This window comes from Mastigoproctus giganteus, chromosome 4 (assembly GCF_048544385.1).
Source record: "Mastigoproctus giganteus isolate SK-2022 chromosome 4, ASM4854438v1, whole genome shotgun sequence".
Classification (NCBI taxonomy): Eukaryota; Metazoa; Arthropoda; class Arachnida; order Uropygi; family Thelyphonidae; genus Mastigoproctus; species Mastigoproctus giganteus.
In genome coordinates, this window is record NC_143578.1 from 95093072 (window position 1) to 95117785 (window position 24714).

The 24714-nt window shown below is 36.5% G+C and overlaps 1 protein-coding gene across 2 annotated transcripts in view; it reads left to right on the plus strand.

Moving 5' to 3' along the window:
* LOC150086924 (F-BAR domain only protein 2) overlaps window positions 1-24714 on the plus strand; it is a 726598-nt gene that overhangs the window by 358975 nt on the left and 342909 nt on the right. For both annotated transcript variants that reach the window (XM_090372823.1, XM_090372824.1), the window contains one exon: window positions 3813-3873. In XM_090372823.1, the coding sequence (XP_090228949.1) occupies window positions 3813-3873 (61 nt within the window). The remainder of the gene's footprint in view (window positions 1-3812; window positions 3874-24714) is intronic.

Here is a 24714-nt window from a genome sequence, read left to right on the forward strand (position 1 = left end):
AGTACTAAACATAACACTTAGTAATCTATTATTCAACACACTTTGTAATCTGTTATTCAGCACACTTTGCAATCTGATATTTCTGTTTGCTAACATTTTTTGGGCATTTATAAATTCTAAAACAGTAAAAAAAGACAAACGTCAATCAATAACAAAGAACATGGCACGCAGAAATTGCAGCTAACACAATAAAAAGATTTTTAAGTTTTTACAGAGTTTTATTTTACCGTATTGTAGTTTTCTTTGTACTTAAGGAAGCAGAAATTTTTAACAATTGAATCAAAAATTGAGATTTTAAAAAGGCTTTCAAAGGGAGAAAGTGGGTCTTCGTTAGCAAAATTTTGAGAGGTTGGAAAGACATAACAGACATTAAAAACAACAAGGAAAAATTTTTAAAGTTTGCATCGATTCAGATGATGCAAAAAAAAAAGAAAAACTATGACAACAGCTACCCATCCATTGAAGATGCTGTTTATTTGTGGTTCACACAGAGACAAAGTTTAGGAGAACCAATATCTGGACCTTTGTTGTATGAAAAGGCACTGGATTTTATAAGTTCAAAAATCCAAACAAATTAGAAGTACAAACTATCTGGTCCTAATTAGTTTGGATTATCAATGCTCTACTGTATGTTTTATTCCCTAAGTTTGCCGCACTAAATTCAAAATTAACATCTTTTTTATTTATTTATTTTATTTATTTTATTTTTTTTTGTATTGCATAAGGATTTTTCACAAATTGGGAAAATGAAAAATATATGGAAATTAGTGAGAAAATAAGCACTACCTGTGTAAAGTGTAATCTTCTTGTTATTTTCTAAAGGATTACAGATTATTCTCAGATGTTTCATGGTACTTCCTGTACCACTTCTTCAGTGAATTACTGAAATGCTGTCCTTATTACACCATCAGACTCTGTGTAATAAGGACATCACTCCTTTGTACACCTTCAGCCTTACATGGTGTAATTAACATCAGCCTTGCATGTGAGGTTGAAGTGCTTATATTTTCATTGATTTCAATTTCTTGATTTACCTGCACACTATGCCACAGAAAGAGCACCTGGAGTAAAATATAAGTAAAAATATATTTTTACTTATGTTGAAAAGGTTATTTACTTTATCCAAATAACGATTTGTGTAATTTTTTTTAATAAAATGAACCAAACTCAATTAAACCTTTCTGGAGCACATGTATAGAACTGTTTTTCTTATGTTGACCCTAGGTAGTACTTGTATTCTGTGTTTTGAAGGTTGCATCGCACAGTATATCCACTAATGTATGTGTAATACATTAGTGGATATACTAATGTATCACTTATTTGTATTTCCAAATAATTCTCATCACATCCGTATTTCCAAATAATTGTAAACAGAAAATTGGAGGAGGTGGTGATTGCACTTGTCTGATTTAGGCTTACAAAAGCTGAATTGAAGAAATTCCCCTGGAATTCAGTTCCAGAAGATGATGAAATCAAATTAAGTGATAAATTCGAGTGTTGACATTTGAGTGTAGGCATTTGAGGTGAGCAGATGCACTTCATCAGGGCTTCTCAGTTAAGTGGATTGGATTACTGTTGATTAGTGCTTTTAAATATTTTATTTATTTAGATATTGTTGGATTATTTTGTTATAGGTTTTCCTGTAACAGTTTGATTTTTATAATATTATAGATATAATTTTTTAAAGTTAATTTTCATTGATATTTAGCTAATTTTATAATGGTAGTTACGAAATCTGCCTTAAACACGTCACAGGGTATTGTGACTCACACGGAAATAGCCGATGGCGATTTACAGGTGAGTCATGATTTAATCCGTTGTGGAACCTGTGGAATGTTTTCCAAGGTCGACCTGGGCGGGAGATTCTTTTCTTTGTGATTGATGCAAGGAGTGCATCGATCTTAAATTACAATTTGGTGCACTGATGGAACAATTTGAGTCACTGAAAAAACGGGTGCTTGCCCTCGAGAATAATGCATCTGGGAACTCGTCAGGGACTCGAGACTCCAGCAATCTACCAAATGATGCACACCCGATTCGGGCCTCAAAACAGAAAAACCAAGTGGAAACTACTCTGGTTAAAAAGGACATTGTTTTATTAGGAGACTCCATTGTCAGGCAAATGGGGAATTTTTTTTGTAATAAGGATAGGTGGGGTAGAACAAGAGTATGTCTGCTGGGAGCAACTATTAATTGAGCAGGCAGTGACTTGTGAGCTGAACGTGACTTGGGACACTATACTGCAGGTCTACCGACTCGCTTTGTTTCTGTCTCAGTCTGCCTCAACTTATTGTGTGGTCAGGTTGTATACAGAGTGTTTCTGTGATTTCTGAATTTTGACTTTATTTATTAAATAATTTTGCAATCCTTACAATTTAAAATGGCATCAAGTGATAGAGGAAGAAAGTGTGTGAACTTAAATGTGGCACAGAAATTAGAACAGGGTGTCTCAGTAGCACATGTTTGTGAAATTTACGGCGTAAAAAAAACAAACTGTTTCTGATATCCATAAATCAAAGGCCAAATTGCAACATGATTTTATATTGTACAGTACCATATTTCATATTAAAGCTTTTTTTTTTTACATTAAGAACAATAAAAATGCCCCCACCAACTTACAAATGTATTTAGCGGACTTTCAGCCTTAACGGACACCCCTTCTCCCCTATTAGTCCATTAAATCGAAGGTTTACTGTATATATATATATACAGTGTGGGATCCACGTTAGGGATGGACTTAGGACCTAAAAACAATAAAAAAAAAGTTTATGTAAACATAGGTCTGATTTTGCCTTGTTTCCAAGTTACAACACAATAATTTTTGTGTTCCAGCAATTCATTCCACAAACTGGATTAGCATAGCTGATTCCATTCAACTATTTACAAACAGTAAATATCTTGATATCTTATAGAAAGCCTTGAGTGATTTCCGTTAGTTCTCCTGAGGGCACTACGTTTGGAGTTTGTTATTAACATTTTGATACTGCATTTGCTGTGATAATGGAAGCTTATTCAAATTGAGAGATGGCAGACATGTATCTCATGTATGGATTTGTTAGATTCAGTGCAGCTAATGTAAGATGTGTGTGTCTGTATCCAGAAAACTTCCCTAATTGTCATGTGCCAAATACAACCTTTCAGAGAATACATGAATGTCTTATAATAATTTGCTCATTTAGAAAACAAATTTCAGATGCTGGTAAACCTATCAACACCAGAACAGCAATCTGACAGACCTCCTCACAGACTCAAAAGTTTATGATGAGGTATTGGCTAGGTGCACAGTGGTCATTTTGAGTATTTCCTGTAAACATAAGCAGATAGTTGCTGGAACACAATAATGGCTGTAACTTGGAAACAAGAATCAGACCTTAAGCTTACATGAACTTATTTTTATTGTTATCCATCCATGAAGTGGGTCTCACATGTTATGATACACCCAGTATATAAAGATAATGTGAGGTGTGAATAAAAAATAAAACTCTGATTTCTCTTTTCCAATTTTAAATAAATGTAGACTGGCTCAAAAGATCTTTCTAAAAGAGCCAAATATGAGATTTTTTTGAAAATTGGCTTATTGAAAATTGAGTCATTGCATAATGACAGACAGACTGCATATGCTGAAACCTAATAGGTTCCTTGTTCGTTTGTGAATATGCTTAAAAATTCTTTTGGCTAATTATATTTTTAATCTTTGTTTTTAACAGAATGTCTCTTACTTGTTGATAATGACATATTCAGTTACATGCATTATAATTTTATTTTGCCCATAAAATCTTTGCCTAAGTTAAACTTTATATTTTATTTTTCAGACACACCCACAAGTAGATCCTGATGGCTATACAATTATACCTGAAGAACATGCTAAAGAAAGTATCCTTTATGATATTGTTAACATATAGAATTACATGAAATAAATTTGGCTTGAATATGGGTGTGGGGATTAGAATATCCCTTGTTGGAGCTAGTACAGGCAGTTTTCGCTTTACGAGTTTTTTTTTAAGTATCAACAAAATCGAAAATATGAACATTAATTGCAAAAAATGAATGTTAAACATTCATAAATACTGCATTTCAAACCACGCACGTAGCTATACAATACAGTGTACCCTACTTTACGATATTAATCTGTTACCATTGTATTACAAAAATATCGTAATGTGAACCCAATAACACATTGTTTTTTGGTAATTCATTCCACAACCTCGGAAGTTCAAATTTTTGCTATATAACTCCCTAAAAGATCATTTTTATAGTGTAAAAATGAAGTTACCAATTCAAATCATTAAACGCACTACACTTTCATCGTTTTCATATGTTATAAGAACCGGTTTTGAATGGCTTTATGATATTTTTCTAAAGCACATTTCTGGAAGTCACGACCATTAAACAATAAAAACAATTTTCACTTTCCGGTTTATTGGGCTTTTCTGTTAAAGTAAGCAATTATAAACGGGTAGTAAACTCGACGTTATTGCATTTGTGAAAATACTGATAGCTGGAATTGTGTGGGTTTTTACATTATTATGGTGAAATGTGTTTGCTCTTTACTGAAATATTCAATCGTATAAAAACATAAATAAATTTTCAGAATCTTCTCTTCATTCCTTTTTTTTTTTAAGCTTCATAAACTTGTTACTTTGCGCAAATCATGTTAGTTGCAATATGTGTGTTCCGTTAAAAAATGCTTATGCATGCAATTGAAATTTATAAAGAAAAGAGAAGATTATCTTGGAAATAAATGCCTCTTAAAGCATTTCTGAAGAAGACAACTCCTTGTGCAACAAACCAACAAGTGCTGAGCCAATAATGAGTGATCAACTAGTGCGCATTTATTCGATGATGATGAAGAATAAACATTCTTTAACATTTGTAAGTCATAAATAATTTCTCTATTATTATAATTTGCTTGATTTTAAGGCTACGTTTTCATTTCTTTGGATAAATCAATCATTGTTTAAACTAATTAGCTAACTAATTTCATTGTTGATGACGTAACCCCTATTTTTAACATGATGTCTATGGGAAATAAATTCCCACTTTACGAGTGCGTGCTAGGAAGGAATTAACTCATAAAGTCGAGAACTACCTGTACCTTTCTTTCTTTCTTGCATGCTTTCTTCTCGTTTCTTCTCTGATGGTATGAATTATGATCAAATGGATGTATTTTTTTCCATTTGAGTGCATTTGTTCACTTAAATGTATTAACAAAGAGAAATGTTTGTTAATACATTTGTTCCTGTTGTTGTTAAAGAGCATGGGGGGGGGTGATAGCATGTTATTTTCTGGAATTGTTTAGCCCTGGATTTGTCCCTGGACTCAATTTGATTGATACCTGTGGTGGAAGCTTATAAATAATATATCCATGAGCCTTAAAGATTTCATCAATTCTATGTGGTAATTATACTTCAATATCATTTTAGCTAATTCCAGAAATAGTGATTTTTCTCACATAAACACTATTTTACATTGATTTGCTGCAGCTATTCCTTTATTTTCCATTCAGATTTGCTCATTTGTTTTTTTTTTTTTTTGTTTTTTATTTATTTTTTTATTTTGTTGGACATGGTGATAGCTGCCATTATCTATTATAATTAATATTAGTAGTGGAGAAATGATGCTAGGTATCAAGCTAAGCAGCTGCATAAGCCATAAAAATAAATAAAAAATTTACCCACTTCCTTCCCCCCCACTTTTTTTTTATGTGAACTCCAAACACGAGAGGTATTAGAACCTATAGTACTTAGTACCATGCTTGGGTTGGAGGTGGAGAAGACGAAAGAAGATATTTGTTGACATTGGACTTGGACTAATGTAGATTGTAATTTTCAGGAAATACTTATATAAACTCTAAAAGGAAGGGGTGAATATGATTGGTCCACTTGACATCGATGGTTCAACTGTTGATGATCCTGCTCAGATAGCAAACAAACTGAATGAGTATTTTGCATCTACATTCACACGTGAGGAATTATTACAGTTTGAAAATGGAAGAAGGTTATCAAATTGTAGCAGTGTGCTTAATGATTTTGTAATAACTGAGAGCAAAGTGGAGGAGAAATTGTTGAAGTTAAACATAAGAAAGGCACCTGGGGTGGATGGGATCTATCCAGTTATTTTAAAGGAGGCGCCAAAGCAACTAAGCAAACCCTTAGCCATAATTATGAGAGCATCCTTGGATTCAGGGGGGGTTCCCACGGACTGGAGATGTGCAAATGTATCCCCAATTCACAAAGGTGGATTGAAGGGTGACACGAGTAATTACAGACCAGTTAGTTTAACTTCTGTTACGGGTAAAATAATGGAGTCACTGGTTAAAGATGCATTGCAGGATCATCTAGACAAGACTGCAGCAATAATTCAGACACAGCATGGGCTTGTTAAGGGAAAATCTTGTCTGACAAATTTGATTGGTTATTATGATGTGGTCACAAAGGAACTGGATGCAAAAAATAATTTTGATATCATATACTTGGATTTCAGGAAAGCTTTTGACACTGTTGCGCATGGAAGACTACTGTACAAATTGGAGCAGAATGGTATTAAGGGTAAGTTGCTACAATGGATAAAAGGATGGTTAAGTGGAAGAAGACAGAGGGTGGTAATTAATGGGTGCTGCTCTTCGTGGACTAATGTTATTAGTGGAGTCCCACAGGGTTCGGTGTTGGGTCCACTGTTGTTTTGTGTATTTATCAATGATATTGATGAAGGTATATCAGGCTTAATGTCGAAGTTTGCAGATGACACAAAGGTTGGCAGGGTTGTTAATGACAGTATGCTACTGCAACAGGATCTAGATAATTTGGGCAGATGGGCTAAGAAGTGGCAATTGAAGTTTAACCTTGACAAATGCAAAGTACTGCATATGGGTAGAAGTAACCCCAGAGAAACGTACCAACTGTGTGGTACCACACTTAAGGTGGTAGAAAATGAAAAAGATCTGTGAGTAATTGTGCAGTCAGATATGAAGTTTTCTGAGCAATGCAGACAGGCTGCTAGGGCAGGTCATGGGGTTTTGTCAATGATATATAGGAATTTTGCTAGCAGGGAAAAGGAGGTGATTGTCCCTCTGTATAAGGCAATGGTCAGGCCACGCCTTGAGTACTGCGTACAGGTCTGGAGGCCTCATTTTAGGAAGGATGTAGATTTGCTTGAGCGTGTACAGAGAAGAGCAACACGATTGGTGAGGGGAATGAAGGGATCCTCTTACCAAGAGAGGCTTAAGTTCTGCAAATTGCAGTGGCTGGAGACTAGGCACCTGCGCGGTGATCTGATTGAGGTCTATAAGGCCTTGAATGGGTTGAGCACGCTGAATTCTGATGGGATCCTTCCACTTGTTCAGATTACGAACCTACGAGGACATAAGTTCAAATTAAGAAAGGACAGATGTAGAATAGATGTGCGGAAATTTGCCTTTAGCCAGCGGGTGGTTAATTGCTGGAACAAACTTCCATCTGTTGTTGTAGAAGTTGATAGGTTAAATAAATTTAAGGAGGAACTGGACAGGCATTTGGAGGGAATGGTGTGATTTTTTTTTTTTTTTTTTTTTCTTGGCTGATGCAGCATAAGCTCATACACTTGCTTTGTTGCATCACGTGCCACTACTACTACTACTACGTATGAAGGAAGGTTGTTCCAGAAAACGGCAGTTGAATGAATAAATGAGGAATATGAAAAGTTGATTCTGTGGGTTTGAAGTTGGACAGTAAATGGATGTTGGCTGGTGGCGGCTCGTGTTCGGACTGTTTTGAAAGAGAGAGCAGGAATTATAGAAGCCAATTCAGAAGAACAGTGCCCATGGAAATATCTGTGGAAGAGGCATGCAGCAGAAAGAGTACGTCTATGAGAAAGCGAGTGGAGAGACTCTGTTAGAGATGAATCATTAATTAACCTAACTGCCCTCTTCTGAATGGAATCAAGAAGCCTGAGAGAGGTTTTGGGGGCACCACCCCAGCTGTGGGAACAATATTCCATGGCAGGGTGGATTTGCGATTTATACAGAGTGAGCAGCTGTTTGGAAGAAAAGTATCGCCGAGAGCAAAAGAGAAAACCAAGTTTTTTAGATGCAGAGGAAGCAATATTTGTAATGTGCTTGTGCCAAGAGAGATTTGAAGTCAGGGTAATCCCCAAAAGAGATATATCATTTTGCCTAGAAATCGGAGTGTCACTAAAGATAAGCATAGGAGCAGAAGAATCCTTTTTGCGAGATATAAGACAAGACTGAGTTTTAGAAGGGTTGAAATCAACTAAGTTGTCTTTGCCCCACTGGAGAATTACCTCAAGATCGGCATTTAAGGAATTGGCAGCAGATTTTTGAGAAGTTGAAGCTGATTGAGCAGGACAAGGTTTCTCAAAATGGAAAGTGGAATGCAGTGTGCTATCATCAGCAAAACTATGGATAGGATTTCCAGTCAATGGAAGAAGGTCATTAATATACAAGAGGAAAAGAGTGGGGGAAAGAACTGAACCTTGCGGGACACCGGCATTAGTGGAGAAGTTAGAAGACAGAGAACCATCTACCATCACCCTCAGTGAGCGATCAGAGAGAAAACTGGATAACCAATTACTAAAAACAGTTGGCAAACCATAAGATGGAAGCTTGTTTAGAAGACCTTTATGCCAATCACGATCAAAAGCCTTTGAGATGTCAAGAGCAACTACTTGTGTTTCACAGAACCTTTCCATTGAATTAGTCCATAAATGGGTAACATAAGCCAGAATATCACCAGTGGATCGACACTGACGGAATCCATATGGGACGATAATTGGATGGGAGGGATTTGTCACTCTTTTTAGGAACTGGCTGGATATGAGCAAATTTCCAAGCAGAAGGAAAAACACCCTTGGAATAAAAAAGTGAAAAAAGGCAGCAAAGTATAGGAGTAAGTTCAGGAGCACAGGTTTTGAGAACAAGTGGAGAAATACCATCAGGACCTGGAGCTTTGTTAGCATCGAGATTCGTCAAAATCCTTCTGATATCCTTTTGACGGAAGACCACAGGAGGCATTGAATGGAGCGTGTTGGGAATGGGGGAGGTGTTTTATCAAGATCATTAATACATGAACTAGATGAAAAATAGGATGCTAGCAGGTCAGCTTTATCCTTGGCTGAAGTGACAACAGAACCATCTGGTTTGGACAGAGGTGGGAGCAGAGATGGGAAAAGTTGCGGCCAATAGCTTTGGCAAGAGACCAGAATGCTCGGCTACCATTAGGTCAAGAAGCAAGTTTTCTAGTCTTAGCCTGTTCAAACTCTAGTTTGGACTGATTAATAACTGCTTTACAATTGTTGCCAACTTTGGTGTAGGCAGAAAATGAAACTGAAGAATTGGAAACAAGCCAATTACGATATGCAACATTCTTCTCTTGAACAACCTTAACACATTTATTGGAAAACCAAGGTTTAGATAAAGGATGAGATTTTAAAGTGGAGTGTGGGATAAAGGATTCCATTCCTGCAAGAATAATTTCACTGACACAATCTGAGCAAACATTGACATCAGAAGTTTTGAAACAGTAATCCGACCATGGAAAAGAAGAAAAGAAGTCTCGCAGGTCATCCCATTTTGCATTCTTGTAATGCCAAACAACACGAGTTTGTTTGGCATTACGTATATTTGTGAAATGAATTAGGAAGTGCTTGGGAGATTTAGATCTTTTTGCAGATAAGCTTGCTCTATTAGTTTGACATTTCATGGTGTATTCAATAGTAAGAAAAGGTGGGTGGGACATGCTGTATGAAGTAATGAAATTTTTGGATATGGCGTACACGTGGTAAGAATATACCCAGATCCTTGACATAACGTGGCCTCGACAATGCTCCCCGCATACACACTAATCGGACTCCCTCCAGTCACTATTTGGCAGAGTAGAGGTAGCAAGATTATACACTAGCTGATCCGGAAGCCTCCTAGAGAGTTACCAATAGGTTCGGTCCAGTGTACTAACTAGCAGCCAGCCTGCGAAAACTGTTTTAGAGCTGTGCCCTCGAAATGTAAGGAATATTGGATCACGCCACGACGTTCATCATAACCTCAAAAGTCATCAATCATACTAAATGATGGAAGAGATAGGGAAGGGTTGACCGGAACTTAGCTCTAGAGACTAAACATGGGTTCCACCACTTCAAGCCTCCAATAAGCAAAGAAGTGGTATTTCACCGGTTGATGAGAATCATCTACCACCTAGTGCTGCCTGGTAACGTAGAGGGGCAGTGTTCCTCCATGTGGTGTGTGCACCACACCTCGACCCCTGCTTACGTTGGTTCACACCTGGGTGGTCACCCACCATGTACTTGTGCATGGAGGTTATACCCAGGATTACTAACAGTCCCACCATCGTGAAGGTGCAAGCAGAGGATTTGGCTGTCACAGACCGTCCGGACTTCGCCGAAATTGGGTCCACTTGACTTGAGTGTCACCCGAATATCAGTGCCATCAGCGTTTTAGACTCCCAAGTAGCATGTACAGCTTGTCTGGCATATCTGAGAGAATGTCTGTGACAACCTCAAGGACCAAAAATAATATGTCTAGCCCATCTTGAAATTTATTCAAATTACTCATTTCCACAACACTAAGAATTTACTCCAAAAATCTGCTGAAGGCAAACGTCTGCACGCCTGTCCTGCAGTTTTCCAATTTAGATCTATCCATTTCCGATTTAAATATAGTATCTTTGTGTTTATAATCACAGAAAGAAACTGACCTGGTTGAAATATTTATATAGCTATAAACATTTCAACTAGGTCTCCTTGCAGATGCATAACTTCTAGATCATGATTTACAGAACTCAAGTCTTTTGTGGTAAAAATATACTTCTGTTCCATAAACTAACCTTTTTATTTGGTTAATTTACAAGTGACAGTTTGAAAAAATTGTCACTTGTTTCTATGCCATTTCAAACAGATACCATATTTCCCCATGTATAAGATGCACCTTAATTTTGGGGCCCGAAATTTGAAAAAAAATGTATTACATAAAGTTATTGAACTCAAGTTTTATTAATCATAAAATTCATACAACTCCTCATAACTTGAATTCAGCACTGTATGAAATTCTTTTCTGAGCCATTTCTGGGCAGAACTTGGCAAAACATAACCTAATATACCGGTAACAAGTGCGAAACAATGAGCACAAAGACAACAAATGCGAAAAAGTGGGAAATGCAAGTAAAAAAATCTACAACCACTGTATAGGACACACCCAGTTATTAGACCCCAAATTTTTCGAAAAAAGGTGCGTCTTATACATGGGGAAATACGGTATTTGTTCCTAAAATGAGGTTATAAACCTGTGTACAGCATTCAAGAAGCAGTCTAACCATTGCCTTATATAACAAGATAATTTCTTCTTTGTTCCTAGGCACCTCCGTAGCCAGGTGGGAAGGAGCAGCGAGTGCATAGCACACGCTTCTTGATTAGACCGGGGTTCGAGTCTGTCACCACCAAATACTGAGGATGCGGAAAGGTCAGGAAATGACCACTTCATATCCCGGAACAATATGGCCTTAGTTGCTAATGCTCCTAAAAACCAAATAGCAAACATCTTTGTTCCTATTGACAGAATCTCTGTATATCATTGATACAACCCCATGAACTGCCCTAGAAGCCCCTCTGTGTTCAAAACATTTCATGCCAGATTGTACAATTAATACTTTGTCTTCTTCATTCTCCACTGCCTTGTTTGATATTACACAAGTGGTATGCTATTTTGAAATTAATTCTTCTGAAGTTTTAAATATCAATTTCCTTTTTTTCAGCAAAAAAACCCCTTAGATATTTAAATTGATATGCCTGCATCAATTGTTTTTAAATATTAAAAAGAGTAGGGGGCCAAACACTAAATCATCAGGTGGGGGAGGGACCCATTCATAGCATTACTCCATGAAGAGGAATAGCCATTAATAAATAAATAAATTTTCTGTTTATACTCTGGCACGACAACCAAGTCAGTAGAGTTTACAATAAATCATCAGTACAAATATTTATCGTATTCAGTAGTCACGGGCTTGAACCCCGGTCCACTCAAGGAACTCGTGCTATGCACTCATGCTCCTGACCACTCGGCTATGTCTCTGTCTGCCACTGAACCGTCCCTTCATCCATAACAGTAACCTTTCCCCAAATTCCATGCTGGTTTGGCTTGTATAGTAGTGCTTCATTTCAAACAGTATCAGAAGTTTTACTGAAATCTAAGTATATTAAGTCAAAATTAATTTCTGCATCCAGTTCCTTTGTGACTGTGTCATAGTAGCTAATCAGATTGGCCAAACAAGATCTACTCTTAACAGATTCATGCTGTGACTGCCATATAATTGAGTTCCTATGAAGATGATCCTGCATTACTTCTTTATCTATTGACCTTATTATTTTCCCTTCCACAGAAATCAAGCTTACAAGATGAACGATTAGTTATTTGGTTTGAGATTTGTATCTATTTTAAAAAATTTTTCTAGGTTAACATCATTGATAATCTCTATTCCTTTATTTTTGATTTAAAAATTAATATTGAGTGTTTTTTCAAACCTCTTACTTCTTCCAGCATGAACAGTAAGTAATCAAGAGCTTTTACCATTTGGCAAGAGTGTATTGTTTTCATTAGGAGATAACCAACACTTTACTGCTGTATGACTTGCATGCACATATGTATTATATTGTCCTCTATTGCATTGTATTGTTCTCTGTTGGGAATTATTCCTGGTTTTTTGATGAACAACTTTCTCTAAAGTTGCTGCTTTTTCCATTTAAAGCTATATACAGTCTAAATCCAAATCAGTTTTCACAGCTACCACTAGACAATTTAAGGTGAGACTTCATTTATTTTATGTAAGGTTACTATTTAACTTTTCTTGCATTTAGGAATGTGTGAGGGAAGTGCTCTTTCCAACATTGAATAGCATGTCTTCCTTCTTTTAGTTATTATTATTATTTTTTACTGTGCTAAGAGATATTCCTGTTGTTTCACTGTAGGTGTGTGCATATAATTCAAATTTTCACCCTAAAATTCTGTAGGGGTAAAAAAAATGGGAAATGTTATAATGTCGTGAGCCTGGACTCTCACTTTTCTTTATTCTGAGTATGGTTCTGATCTGTTATTTTACCAGAAGAATGACTTGACACGTTGGTATAATGGAGTTTAATTATTGCTTGCAGCTGAGCCCAATTCTAGCACTCCTAAACATGAACTATTGATGTAGTCTATGCCTGATTATGGATCTGGGCAAGCCATCATTTAAGTTGTCCAATATACTAGAAACAGAACATCAGAATGATAATTACTACCTTAATAAAATTCTCAGAAATTAAGAAATATATAAAGGAGATAGTGTAAAAATGCTAATGGAACTGAAATTGTAATTATGAAGAACAAAGACTAGAAAGATGATAATAAGTAATTAGAAGTACTGAATGCTGTGTGTCCTATGATTTCAGCGCCTTCTTCTGGGGTCAGCTGCCAAAATCAAATGGAAAAAATGGCAAGAAGTACAGCCTCTGTTTCTGACATGAAATATACGCAGCACGTTGTACTTGTGGAAATTCAATATTGAAACTAAGGGTTAAAATTTAAATTTAATTAAAATAAATAAAATTAATAAATAAATAAATAAAATTAACTTTTTAATAAAAAATTAAAATTTAAATTTTAACCCTTACGTTCAATATTGAATTTCCATGAGTACCATGTGCTGCATATATTTCATGTCAGAAACAGATGCTGTACTTCTTGTCATTTTTAACTTTGATTTCGGTGGCTGGCCCCAGAAGAAGGCACGGAAGTCATAGGACACAGCATTAAGTACTTCTAATTACTTATTATTACCATCTTTCTATTCTTTGTTCTCCGTAATTACAATTTCAATTCCATTAGCAATTTGACATCATCTACCTACCTTTATACTTACCATTTATGTATCCATTATGGTCGTTAGGTTCTTTCTGCTTAAATTTAAGTGTCCATCCATAAACCATTAATTAATAATATTTTATATTGTTAAATTCTCATATCAAAATTTTTATATATATATATAAAATATAAAATAAATAGGATATAAAGACTGTACAATTGAAAATGTAAATAAAATATTTAAAACCAAAATCCCTTTGCAACACTAGCTTTTGATAATATGTATTGCCGACCGGGCTAGCCGAGTGGGTAAAATACCTGCCTGGCAACCCAAAGGTCGCGGGTTCGATTCCCGCCTCGGGCTGGATCAAAGTACTGCAAAAACCTTGGGAGGTGCAATATGGCCACAGAAGCCGATGCGCCAACAACTACCAAATCAAAAAAAAAAAAAAAAATAATATGTATTGTCTTTCTCAGCCATACTTTTTCTTATACTGCCAGCTCTAAAATACAATCTTGTGATCTCATGGTGATGTCTAGAAGTGTTTTCATCATTATTTTCATATGCAAATGTATGATTTATTCCTGCATCCCCCCCTCACTTCTTTGCTTTGTGCCATACGCGATTAACACAGAGAAAAAAAAATTCAAAGATGGTGATTATGAACTTCACTGTTCTGTTTAATGATACGTCCTGTGCTGTGGATATGAATTACCTCTAGCTGGTGGTAGTACAGTGGATCCACACATTGTTCCACCTTCCACTTGATTAATTCAGCATTTTACTGAATTAAATGGTGGAGGGGTGGATACCATATGGTATTCACATAGTACCCAGCTTTTTCTTAATGTGACTTTGACAAATAGTTTCTGAGCCTTTTCTACACCCATTTGGATGGTGTTATTATGAACTTTGTGCCTCATTATATTACTTGAAGTTGTTTGTGCATGAGATAGCATTATTATTAGTAGTAGGGAATGATGAAAGAAAGCAAACTTATACAGCATCAGCCAAAAAAAAAGCAAAACTTCCCATAGCACTTGTCCAATAGGTGATATGGTAAGTTTGATCATTATTATTAGCAGCCATATGGTGCAAGGAAGCCTGAGGCTCATGAGCTAAAAAAAAATTTTTGAATTACCCTGAGAGAGAGAGAGAGTTGGAAGTAGAAGGGAAGGGAATCACCAAGAAAGAGAAGAATGATGATATCCAGCTCAGGACCCTGGGTGTGCCAAGCCCATACTCACCAGATGTGAGCCCTGGGGAAATTTATAAGGATTTCATAAGTATTGCACCTACTCAATCCATTTAAAGCCTTAAACATCTTTATCTGATTTCACAGGTGTCTAGTCTCCAGATGCTGCAGTTTGTAGAACTTAAGCTTTTCCATGGTAAGAGTGCCCTTTTGTTCCCCCCACTAATATCTGTCTGAACAGATCTTTGGCCTGACCATTGCCTTATACCATGAGATAATCATTCCTTATTCCTGCTGGAAAATTTCTGTATATCATTGACAAAACCCCAAACTTCATGGCAGCCTTTCTGTGCTGCCAGGAAGTTTGGCTGCACAATTACTTTTTCATTCTCCATTATGCTGAGTTTAGAACCACATTCTTGGTTTGTTAATATGGGATTATTGCAACCGATATGAAGTACCTAGCATTTCTCAATGTTAAACTTCAGTTGTCACTTCTCAGCCCATCTGCTTAATTTCATTAGACCTTGTTGCAGTAGCATACCATAATTACTAATTAACCTAAACATTCCAAATCCCGATTTAAATGTCAGAAATACAGTCATTCCGAGCAGACGTTTCGAGGTGATGCCATATGTCCCATCTGCAGATAAAAAGGGCATAGCAGATTGCTCAGTCATCAAAAACCCTGTTTGCCCAAATTGCAAATGAAGCCATTCAGTCTTTTCCAAAACTTGTGAATTATGGATAACAGGAAAGAAAATTTAAAAATATAAAATAGAAAATAAAGTTACATTTCCTGAGGCACGTAGGCAAGTTATATTGAGCTTACCTAGTAGTCGTACCTATGCAGCTCGCACTCAAAAAAACTTGGTTTCTACTGCAGCACAAGCAGATGTATCAATTCTGCCTGACACCTCTCTAGCGAACTGATTGAAATCTACACTTACAGCAACTAAAAATAAAAGATGTTCCTCCAAAAAAAAAAACTTGTGAAGCAACAAATACCCCAGTCTGCATCCCTGTTGATACTCTTTCGGTCCTAGTTGACAAAGAACAATTAAAATCTGACTCAGGCTCAAAAAAAAAAAATTAAATCTCCCACCAGCAGTATGGAAACAGATGAGCATTTAGATAATTAGGAGCCCATTTTATGACACCATGGATTCTGGGTGCCCCTTTTTCCCAAAAAAATAAAAAATAAAACAAGGCAGACAGAGATACCCCACTTTCAAAAAAAAACAGTCAGATCAGTCCCTGACAACCAAACCTAAATATTGTCTAACATCTTACAGTGGAACTGCAGAGGACTAAGCAGCAATTCTGAAGACTTAAGAGATTTACTAATATAATACAATCCGATAGGAGTATGTCTTCAGGAAACTTTCTTATCATCACAAGCTTCACCAAAATTTATGAATTATACAATGTATAGAAAAGACAGGCTCTTGGAATCTCCTGTGCTTGTGAAATCAAATAAACTCTCCAGGCACATTCAGTAACAAACTAGTCTAGAAGCTGTGGCAGCACGTATATTTCAATCAGTATATCAATAACCCTTGCTTCTACATATATTCCACCTTCTCAACCATTTTTCAATACAGAACGTGATAATCTTATTATGCAACTCCTGTCACCAATCTGCTTTTTCAGTGACTTCAATGGCCACCATCCATTATGGGGAGTCATCTACGATGGACATAAGAAGCAAATTGATTGAATCATTTGTGAATAGTAATAACCTAACTAAACTAAACTCTGGATCTCCCTCATATATTCACCTACCCAAAGGATCCACCTCTGCAGTAGATTTATCAATCTGCTCACCCTCAATTTTTTCAAGTATGACATGGTCAGTGATAAACAATCCCCTAAACAGTGATCACTTTCCAATCCTTTGCTCGTCACGAACATGGGTAACTTCAACTCTCAAGCAACAATCCACCTGGAAGTTCGTAAAGGCAAACTGGAACTCTACTCAGATCAGTTAGACAGGAGTTATGTTCAAAATCAAAGTACAAAACCTTTACGTTGAAGCGTATGACCTTCCATTACACCTTCGAAGGAAAATATTGCTGTCTCAATATGCAGCTTAGATCCAGAGTCTCCCATCACATCCTTCTTCTTATCTACAGGGTGTCTCAAAAATATTGGTACAAACGTTTAGGGGAGGTAGGTAACATCTAAAGGAATGTGAATTGCATAGGAACCCATAACCGGAAACGTCACGGAAAAGTAGTAGTAGCAGGGGAACAAGAAGCAGAAATGACACAAGACAGTAATTAGGGACAAACATTTATTTGACATAATATGGAGTACGAGATGGATGCATTTCATGATGTTGCAACAGATGCTCGAAGGTCCCACCGGGAGACGTGATGCATGCGTGACACCGATGCAGCATGGATGCGGCATGAACACACCTGGAGTTTCTTTGACAGTAGCAGCAGCAACAGTGCAGACGAGTCTCGCCACGAGATCCATTTCCTTCTCCACAGGCGATTCATACACGATAGATTTTAGGCCCCCCCCTACAGAAAGAAATCAAGGCTCGATAAATCAGGTGAGCGTGGGAACCAGGCAACGGGTCCACCACGGCCAATCCATCGATGTCCAAAACACCTGTTCAAATGGTCATGAACACACCTTCCATAGTGGGCAGGCGCCCCGTCATGTTGAAACCAAATGTTGCATCTCACATTTGCTGGAACATCGTCAAGTAACCCTGGTAGAACTTGTTCAAGAAAGATCCAGTATTTAGCGGAGTTCATGCGGGATGGTAACAGGTATGGGCCGACTAAGCAGTCACCGACCATACCTGCCCACACGTTTATTGCGAAGCAATGTTGTGCTGCATGGGGGGCGCACACCATGTGGGTTTTCATGAGCCCACACATGAGCATTGTGCTGATTGGATAAGCCTTCCCGAGTGAAATAAGCCTCATCCGTGAACAAAACATAGGCTGGAAAATTCAAGTCTTGAACACTTTCATGGAGAAACCACTGCGCAAAAGCCACACGTGCAGGATTATCTTGGGGGAGCAGTAACTGAACCCTTTGGAGATGAAAGGGGTGTAACGAATCGTCGTGCCAGACACGCTGTACACTGCAACGAGACACTCCTAAGGCAGAGGCAATGGCACGTGTGCTGGTATTAGGATTATTCTGGACGGTATTCAACACACTTTCTTCCATAGTGGAAGTTCGCGTCGAACGTGGTCTGCCCGCACTACTCCTGTTACCTCTAAATGACCCATAATCGCACAAATTTTGATGCACACGCGCAAACAAATGGTGGTCTGGTACATCTGTCTGCGAAGCGTTCTCCATAAATTCATTGAGCGGCTCGTCCATTGCCCTCTGCTAATCCATACACTAGATGCATGTCTGCCAGCTCACAGTTCGTATATCGATTCATGCTCTTTGTGCGGCAACTACTGTTTGAATGAGTAAACCAGAAATTTTCCCTCTTGTGAACTGATGAACAGCGCCGTGTACCGACTTACGGTGACGTTTCCGGTTATGGGTTACTATGCAATTCACATTCCTTTAGATGTTACCTACCTCCCCTAAACGTTTGTACCAATATTTTTGAGACACCCTGTATATAGTACCCATTGGGAGTCCTTTTATGATAGCAAGCACATGAGTGGTTTGTTGAATTTTCCATTTCATGTGCCCTAATCTATACAGACTCTCTCAATGCGGTCTTTGCCTAAAGGAAAATTTCTCCTTCTCTCATCCAATACCAAAATCCATTCACTACCAGTTACTTTCCTGCAGCGAATTCAAACAGTCAGTGACATTTTGTTGGATCCTGGGTCATTCCAGGAAATGAAAGTGCCGATTGTGCCGCGAAATAACCTGTTGCACACTCTCACAACAACTTCAGATTCCTTATATGGATTATAAGCCTATCATTCAGAAGGCATTTCATCATAATTGGTTACAGATCTGGCAAAGTAATATCACCAGCAAACTTTACCAGATAAAGCAAGATCCAAAATTGTGGCTCTCTGGGTTCAGATAGAAGAGGCGAGAAGAAGTGGTATTGGCAAGACTAAGAATTCGGTATGCTCATCTAACACATTTGTTTTTATTATTGGGAGAAAATCCACCCCAATGCACATCCTGTCACACTCAACTCACTGTCTGTCACTTCCTGGTTGATTGTCCTTTACATTCAACCATCCGGTCAAGAACTTTTCGTAATTCTCCACAATGAACACCTCACATGATTTATCACACTTCTTAGGAAATTATGGATATTTAATTTGCCTTTTGAAATACATAGGTCATTATACGTTGTCGAAAAGCCTGCTTTGTGAAAGACACTTGATTTGCTTTTCCTCTTCCAAAGCTTCTCCCCGACTTACATAAGGCTTGTGTTCTGCAGAACTCTACACATGTCGGAATTTCCTTAAATGCTTATGCAGCACTCATAACTATGCGCGCTGAATTTCATTGAAGCAAAAACGAAAAGTTCAACGAACATATAAATAGAATTATTTATTCAATTTTTTTATCTCATGTGCAGGAAAAATTACAAAAGTGTACAAAATTACAATAATTTCAAAATTATAAAATTACAAAAAGGGAGAGGAGACTGGCATAACGTCAGCAAGTTTTACCTTTCGAGCATCATTGCCAGAATTAACTCTCCAGCTGATAAGCACATCGCTGTTGAGATTTAGAAGGGGTTTTTTCCAACACATCACAAAATTTCTCTGCACCTGCAGAATCAGCACTGCTGACTTCACTGTATACTTTAATGTTTTGGAAACCAGTGCGAAGCTTGAACCCATTAAACCACCCGTTGCTTGCCATGAACTTGGCTTGGGGTTCGCCATACTTATCCTTAATATCTTCATAAATACTTCTTGCTTTTGCTTGAATGGCCATTGGACTCAGGGGCATTTGCTTCTGAATCTGATTTTCCATTCATATTATTAATAGCTTTTCCATCTTTGATATAGCACCTGAATGCTGTTTTTGATTACTGTCGATCTTAAATGCATTGATCCTTTAACATGTTCTTTTATATACACGCTGTCCTTTAAAATAGTATTCACTTTTGAAGCAGCAAGACATAATTCTGTGCAATAGAAGACAAACTTTGTCCTGCTTCATAATTCTTAATTAATCATCTTCATTTCTAAATCAATTTTGTTTCGTTTCTTAGCACTGCTAGCACTTGCACTTTCCGTTGGTCTCTTTCCCTTCACCATTTTAATAAGTGAATAGGAATGAAGAAAAGATTCTGAAAATTCATTTGTTTTTTATATGATTGAAGATTTCAGTGAAAGGGAACTCATTTCACCATAATACTATAACGTAAAAACCAACAGAATTCCAGTTATCGGTATTATCGCAACTGCAATAAGATCAAGTTTACTACCTGTTTATAATAGATTGCACTAACAGTAAAGCCCAATAAACCGGAAAGTGAAAATTGTTTTATGGTAGTGATCTCCAGAAATGTGTTTTAGAAAAATATCAAAAAGGTGTTCAGAATTGATTCTTATAATGGAACATATGATAACAATGAAAGTAGAGTGCAATTTCCATTATAAAAATGACCTTGTATTTAGAGTGATAAATAACTTAGTTATATAGTGAAAATTTCAACTTCCGAGGTCTTGGAACGAATTACCAAAAAAAAAAAAAAACGTTTTATTGGCTTCACATTACAATATTTTCACAATACCGGCTGGCAAAAACTTGCGTAAAGTCGAATTTCCATAAGTCGAGTATTGTGTAAGCTGGGGAGTGCCTGTAATTGTATGCAGTGTGGCATATTTTGGAAGGGAAAGCACAGTATATTAATTAATTTTACTTTTACTGTACTGTTATTGTACTGTGCAACGTATACTGTATATTTACCTGCAGGTGTAGCTATCACAATATGATAATTAGCAAAGCATAAAGGTTCTGTGGAAATGGGGGCTCTCCCAATATAAAATTTTTTATAAATATTACAGAAAAAAAACTACATCAAATAATAATAATAATGTTATTATTATTTATAACTATTATTATATAATAGTGGAAATTTTTTCTTACATTTCTGGTAACGATGGTTAATGTTGAATGGTCATTTCGCTATTAAAAATAATAAAAGACAAAATAAATTCTGTAGAGCAACCAGATTAAATGAACTTGCTATACCTGTTGAACTAAAAAAAAAAAAAAAAAAAAGCTGTCAGGATGGATTTTAACGAACTAATTTGTGATTTTGCAAACAAATACAAGGAAGAGGAATTTTTAAATAAAAACCAACTATATAAATTAACACATTTGCTGCCACCTAAATTGAGAGAACTTGTTCACTGTCTCTTAATTCTCAGAATATTAAAAAAAAAAATTACCATTTGACATCTCCAGCATTCTGAAAATTCATACATGATGGTTAAAAATTAAAAGCATGGAATTCATTTCTAAAAGCAAACACTTTGTGCTGAATTGTTATTCAGAACAATTTTTAAAAATTTTATAAAAAGTTTAATTCATGTACATAAAATAACACGAATAGAGGCAAAGAACAAATAAAACTGGGCATCAAGTCTGTAAACAAAAGCCAAGTATTACTGCAAAGCATTCAATCAGTGTGCTAGTACAGAGTATCTATTAATTTTATGTGCCTTTAACATTTATGGCACAGCACTTGGGTGCATTTTGAACATAGACATGTATTGCAGCACATCTCCTAGAACCTTTGGAACTGGGTTAGAGTACACAGTTCAGATCGCCAAATGGCATGTTGGCAGCAAGGCTGCAGTATGTCTTTGTCGGTAATGGTTGTCAGGTCCATGTCTTGTCGAATCCAGTAAGAAGGTCAAACTGCCCATCCCACTCCGGTGGGTGGGATATGTTAGCTGGCAGTTGGGAACCCACCAGGTGAGGGGGGGGGAGAAACACATTTACTTTATTCATAATCCGAGTGAGAATGCAGATTATGAATGAAGTAAATGTGTGTTGGAATCCTGGTGGGTTCCCAACTGCCAGCTAACATATCCCACCCACCGGAGTGGGATGGGCAGTTTGACCTTCTTACTGGATTCGACAAGACATGGACCTGACAACCATTACCGACAAAGACATACTGCAGCCTTGCTGCCAACATGCCACTTGGCGATCTGAACTGTGTACTATAACCCAGTTCCCTTTAAAACCCCATCCCCAGGCAGGGGAGGGAGGAGACGAGTCCCTGTCACCTCCCCCTACCTACCTCCCCCATATTTTAACTGGTGGGGCTCGTCCCCATCCTTCTACCTGTTTCCCCCCAATCTTTAGTCTCCCCTTCCCACTCTAACTAAACCAACTGAGTATGCCCCTAACACATTGCCACCAATTTCTAATCAACATCTAAAAATTCAACCACTTTCTCGTAAACCTCTTTCGGCCTTTCCAAATTCTAGTGCCCCCCCCTCCCATTTTATTTTATTTATTTATTATTATTATTATTTTTTTTTTTTTTTAATTTTTTTTTCAATTATTTTATTTATTTTTTATATGTCTTGCCACTCAGAAAATAGGTGGCAGGGCCTGCCAGAGTACTTAAATAATCTACTGGGTGCATGACCTACCTCCTCGTGGCAAAGTGTGAGCAATGGTGGGTCCCAGTAGGGGTCAAGTGGCTAAATGGTTAGAGAAACAACAGAACATAATACTACACAACAAACCACTCCCCACACACTTTTTAAATCTCTAGCCTCCACAGTTCTGTGTCACTTACAAAGAATTCAATGCGGAGATGGGGGAAACCCCCAGTGCCATCAGACAACTAACACACTTTAACTTTAACTAGAACCTTTTTATGCATATATGTGTAAAGATAGTGAATGTGTTAACCTAATTATAACATTATCATTGGTAGAGGCACATGATGCAAGAAAGCAACCTTATGCAGCATCAGCCAAAAAAAACCCTTTCCATTTCACTGGTCCATTCATTCCAAATGTTTGTCTAGTTCTACCTTGAATTTATTTAAGCTATCAGCTTCCACAACAACAGATGCAAGTTTGTTCCAGCAATCAATTACCTGCTGGCTAAAGGCAAACTTCCGCACATCTATTCTACAATTGTCTTTCCTCAGTTTGAATCTATGCCCCTCAGATTCAGTCTGAAGAAAATTATTGGCGAGATATTTTGAAAATAACTATTGCTCTTTTGAACAATAGTTCTTTTCAGCTTTTAGAACCATTCAGCTTTTGAGCAAACTTGGTTTAGGATTTAGGGGTAGTAACGACAAAATTTATACGGAATGTAGTGATAATTACTTAAGTTGCCTAAAATATTTGAGTAAATTTGATAATTTTTTAAGAAATCACATAGAGATGTATGCTAATTGTGGACCCGACAAATCCAATTACCTTTCACATAACACCTGTGATGAATTTAGAGAATTGATAACAGAAAAAGTTGAAAAGGTGATAGTTTCTGAAATTCGAGAAGCAAAATATTTTTCTGTTATTGTTGATTCAACCCCTGACATTAGCCATTTTGATCAATTAGTGTTTATTATAAGATAACATCACAAAATGGTAAAATCAAAGAACAATTTTTAGGTTTCCTTCCTGTAGAACATCACAATGCTGAATATATAGAAAAAACAATTTTAAAACGATTAGGAGATTTATCAATTGATATTACAAACTGCAGAGGACAAAGTTATGAAAATGCTTCAGATATCACAGGAAAGTATTCAGAAGTCCAAGCCAGATTAAAGCAACACAGTTTTACTGCATTTTATGTAACGTGTACTAGTTGCTCTCTAAATTTAATTGGAACTAATGCAACTGAGTCTTGTTCTACTGCAGCACATTATTTTCACTTTATACAAAACTTATATAATCGTTTTTCTGCTTCCCCAAGAAGATGGAATGTCTTAAATCAATATTTAGGAAGAAATTCACTTTCACTGAAAAATTTAAGCGATACAAAATGGTTTGCTAGGGCTGATGCTGTCTCAGCTCTTTGAAATGGTTATAAATTAACAAAAGAAGCCTTAATTAATTTATCACCAAGTGAACATGAAAGATCGGTAGCACATCTAGAATGTATTAAATTAATAAAAAAAAATTGCTGAGTACTGTCCTCTAGGATAAAATATTAAATATATTAAATGAAACAGGTAAATCGCTACAAGATTCTTCATTTAATTTACTGCATGGTTCTGATCTTTTGAAATCATTACATGGAAATATTTTGCATATTAGAAATGATTTTAATATTATTGAAAGAGAAGGTAAATTATTAACTGATGAATGGCAATACAAAAATAAAAAAAAAGAAAAACTACATGCGACGAAACGAGAGATAATGAAGTCATTTTTGAAGGGAAAGAAATGTTTATTATCAGTACATTCAATGTCATTTGTGATAGATTAATTATTGAAATAAATAGACGAACAGAAGTATACAGCAATATTTTAGATATTTTTAAAATATTTATAAATCTTGATTTAGATGAAACCGAATTCAACACTAATATCGATAAATTAATAAGTATATATAAAAATGACATTGATTTGGAAAAGTTTAAAGATGAAGTTATCCAATTTTTACTGTTTATTAAAGAATAAAATAATATGAATGAAATGTATAATATCATTAATAATGGACTAAGATCTACATTTCCCAATGTTGAAACAATGTTAAAAATATTTTTAATAATGT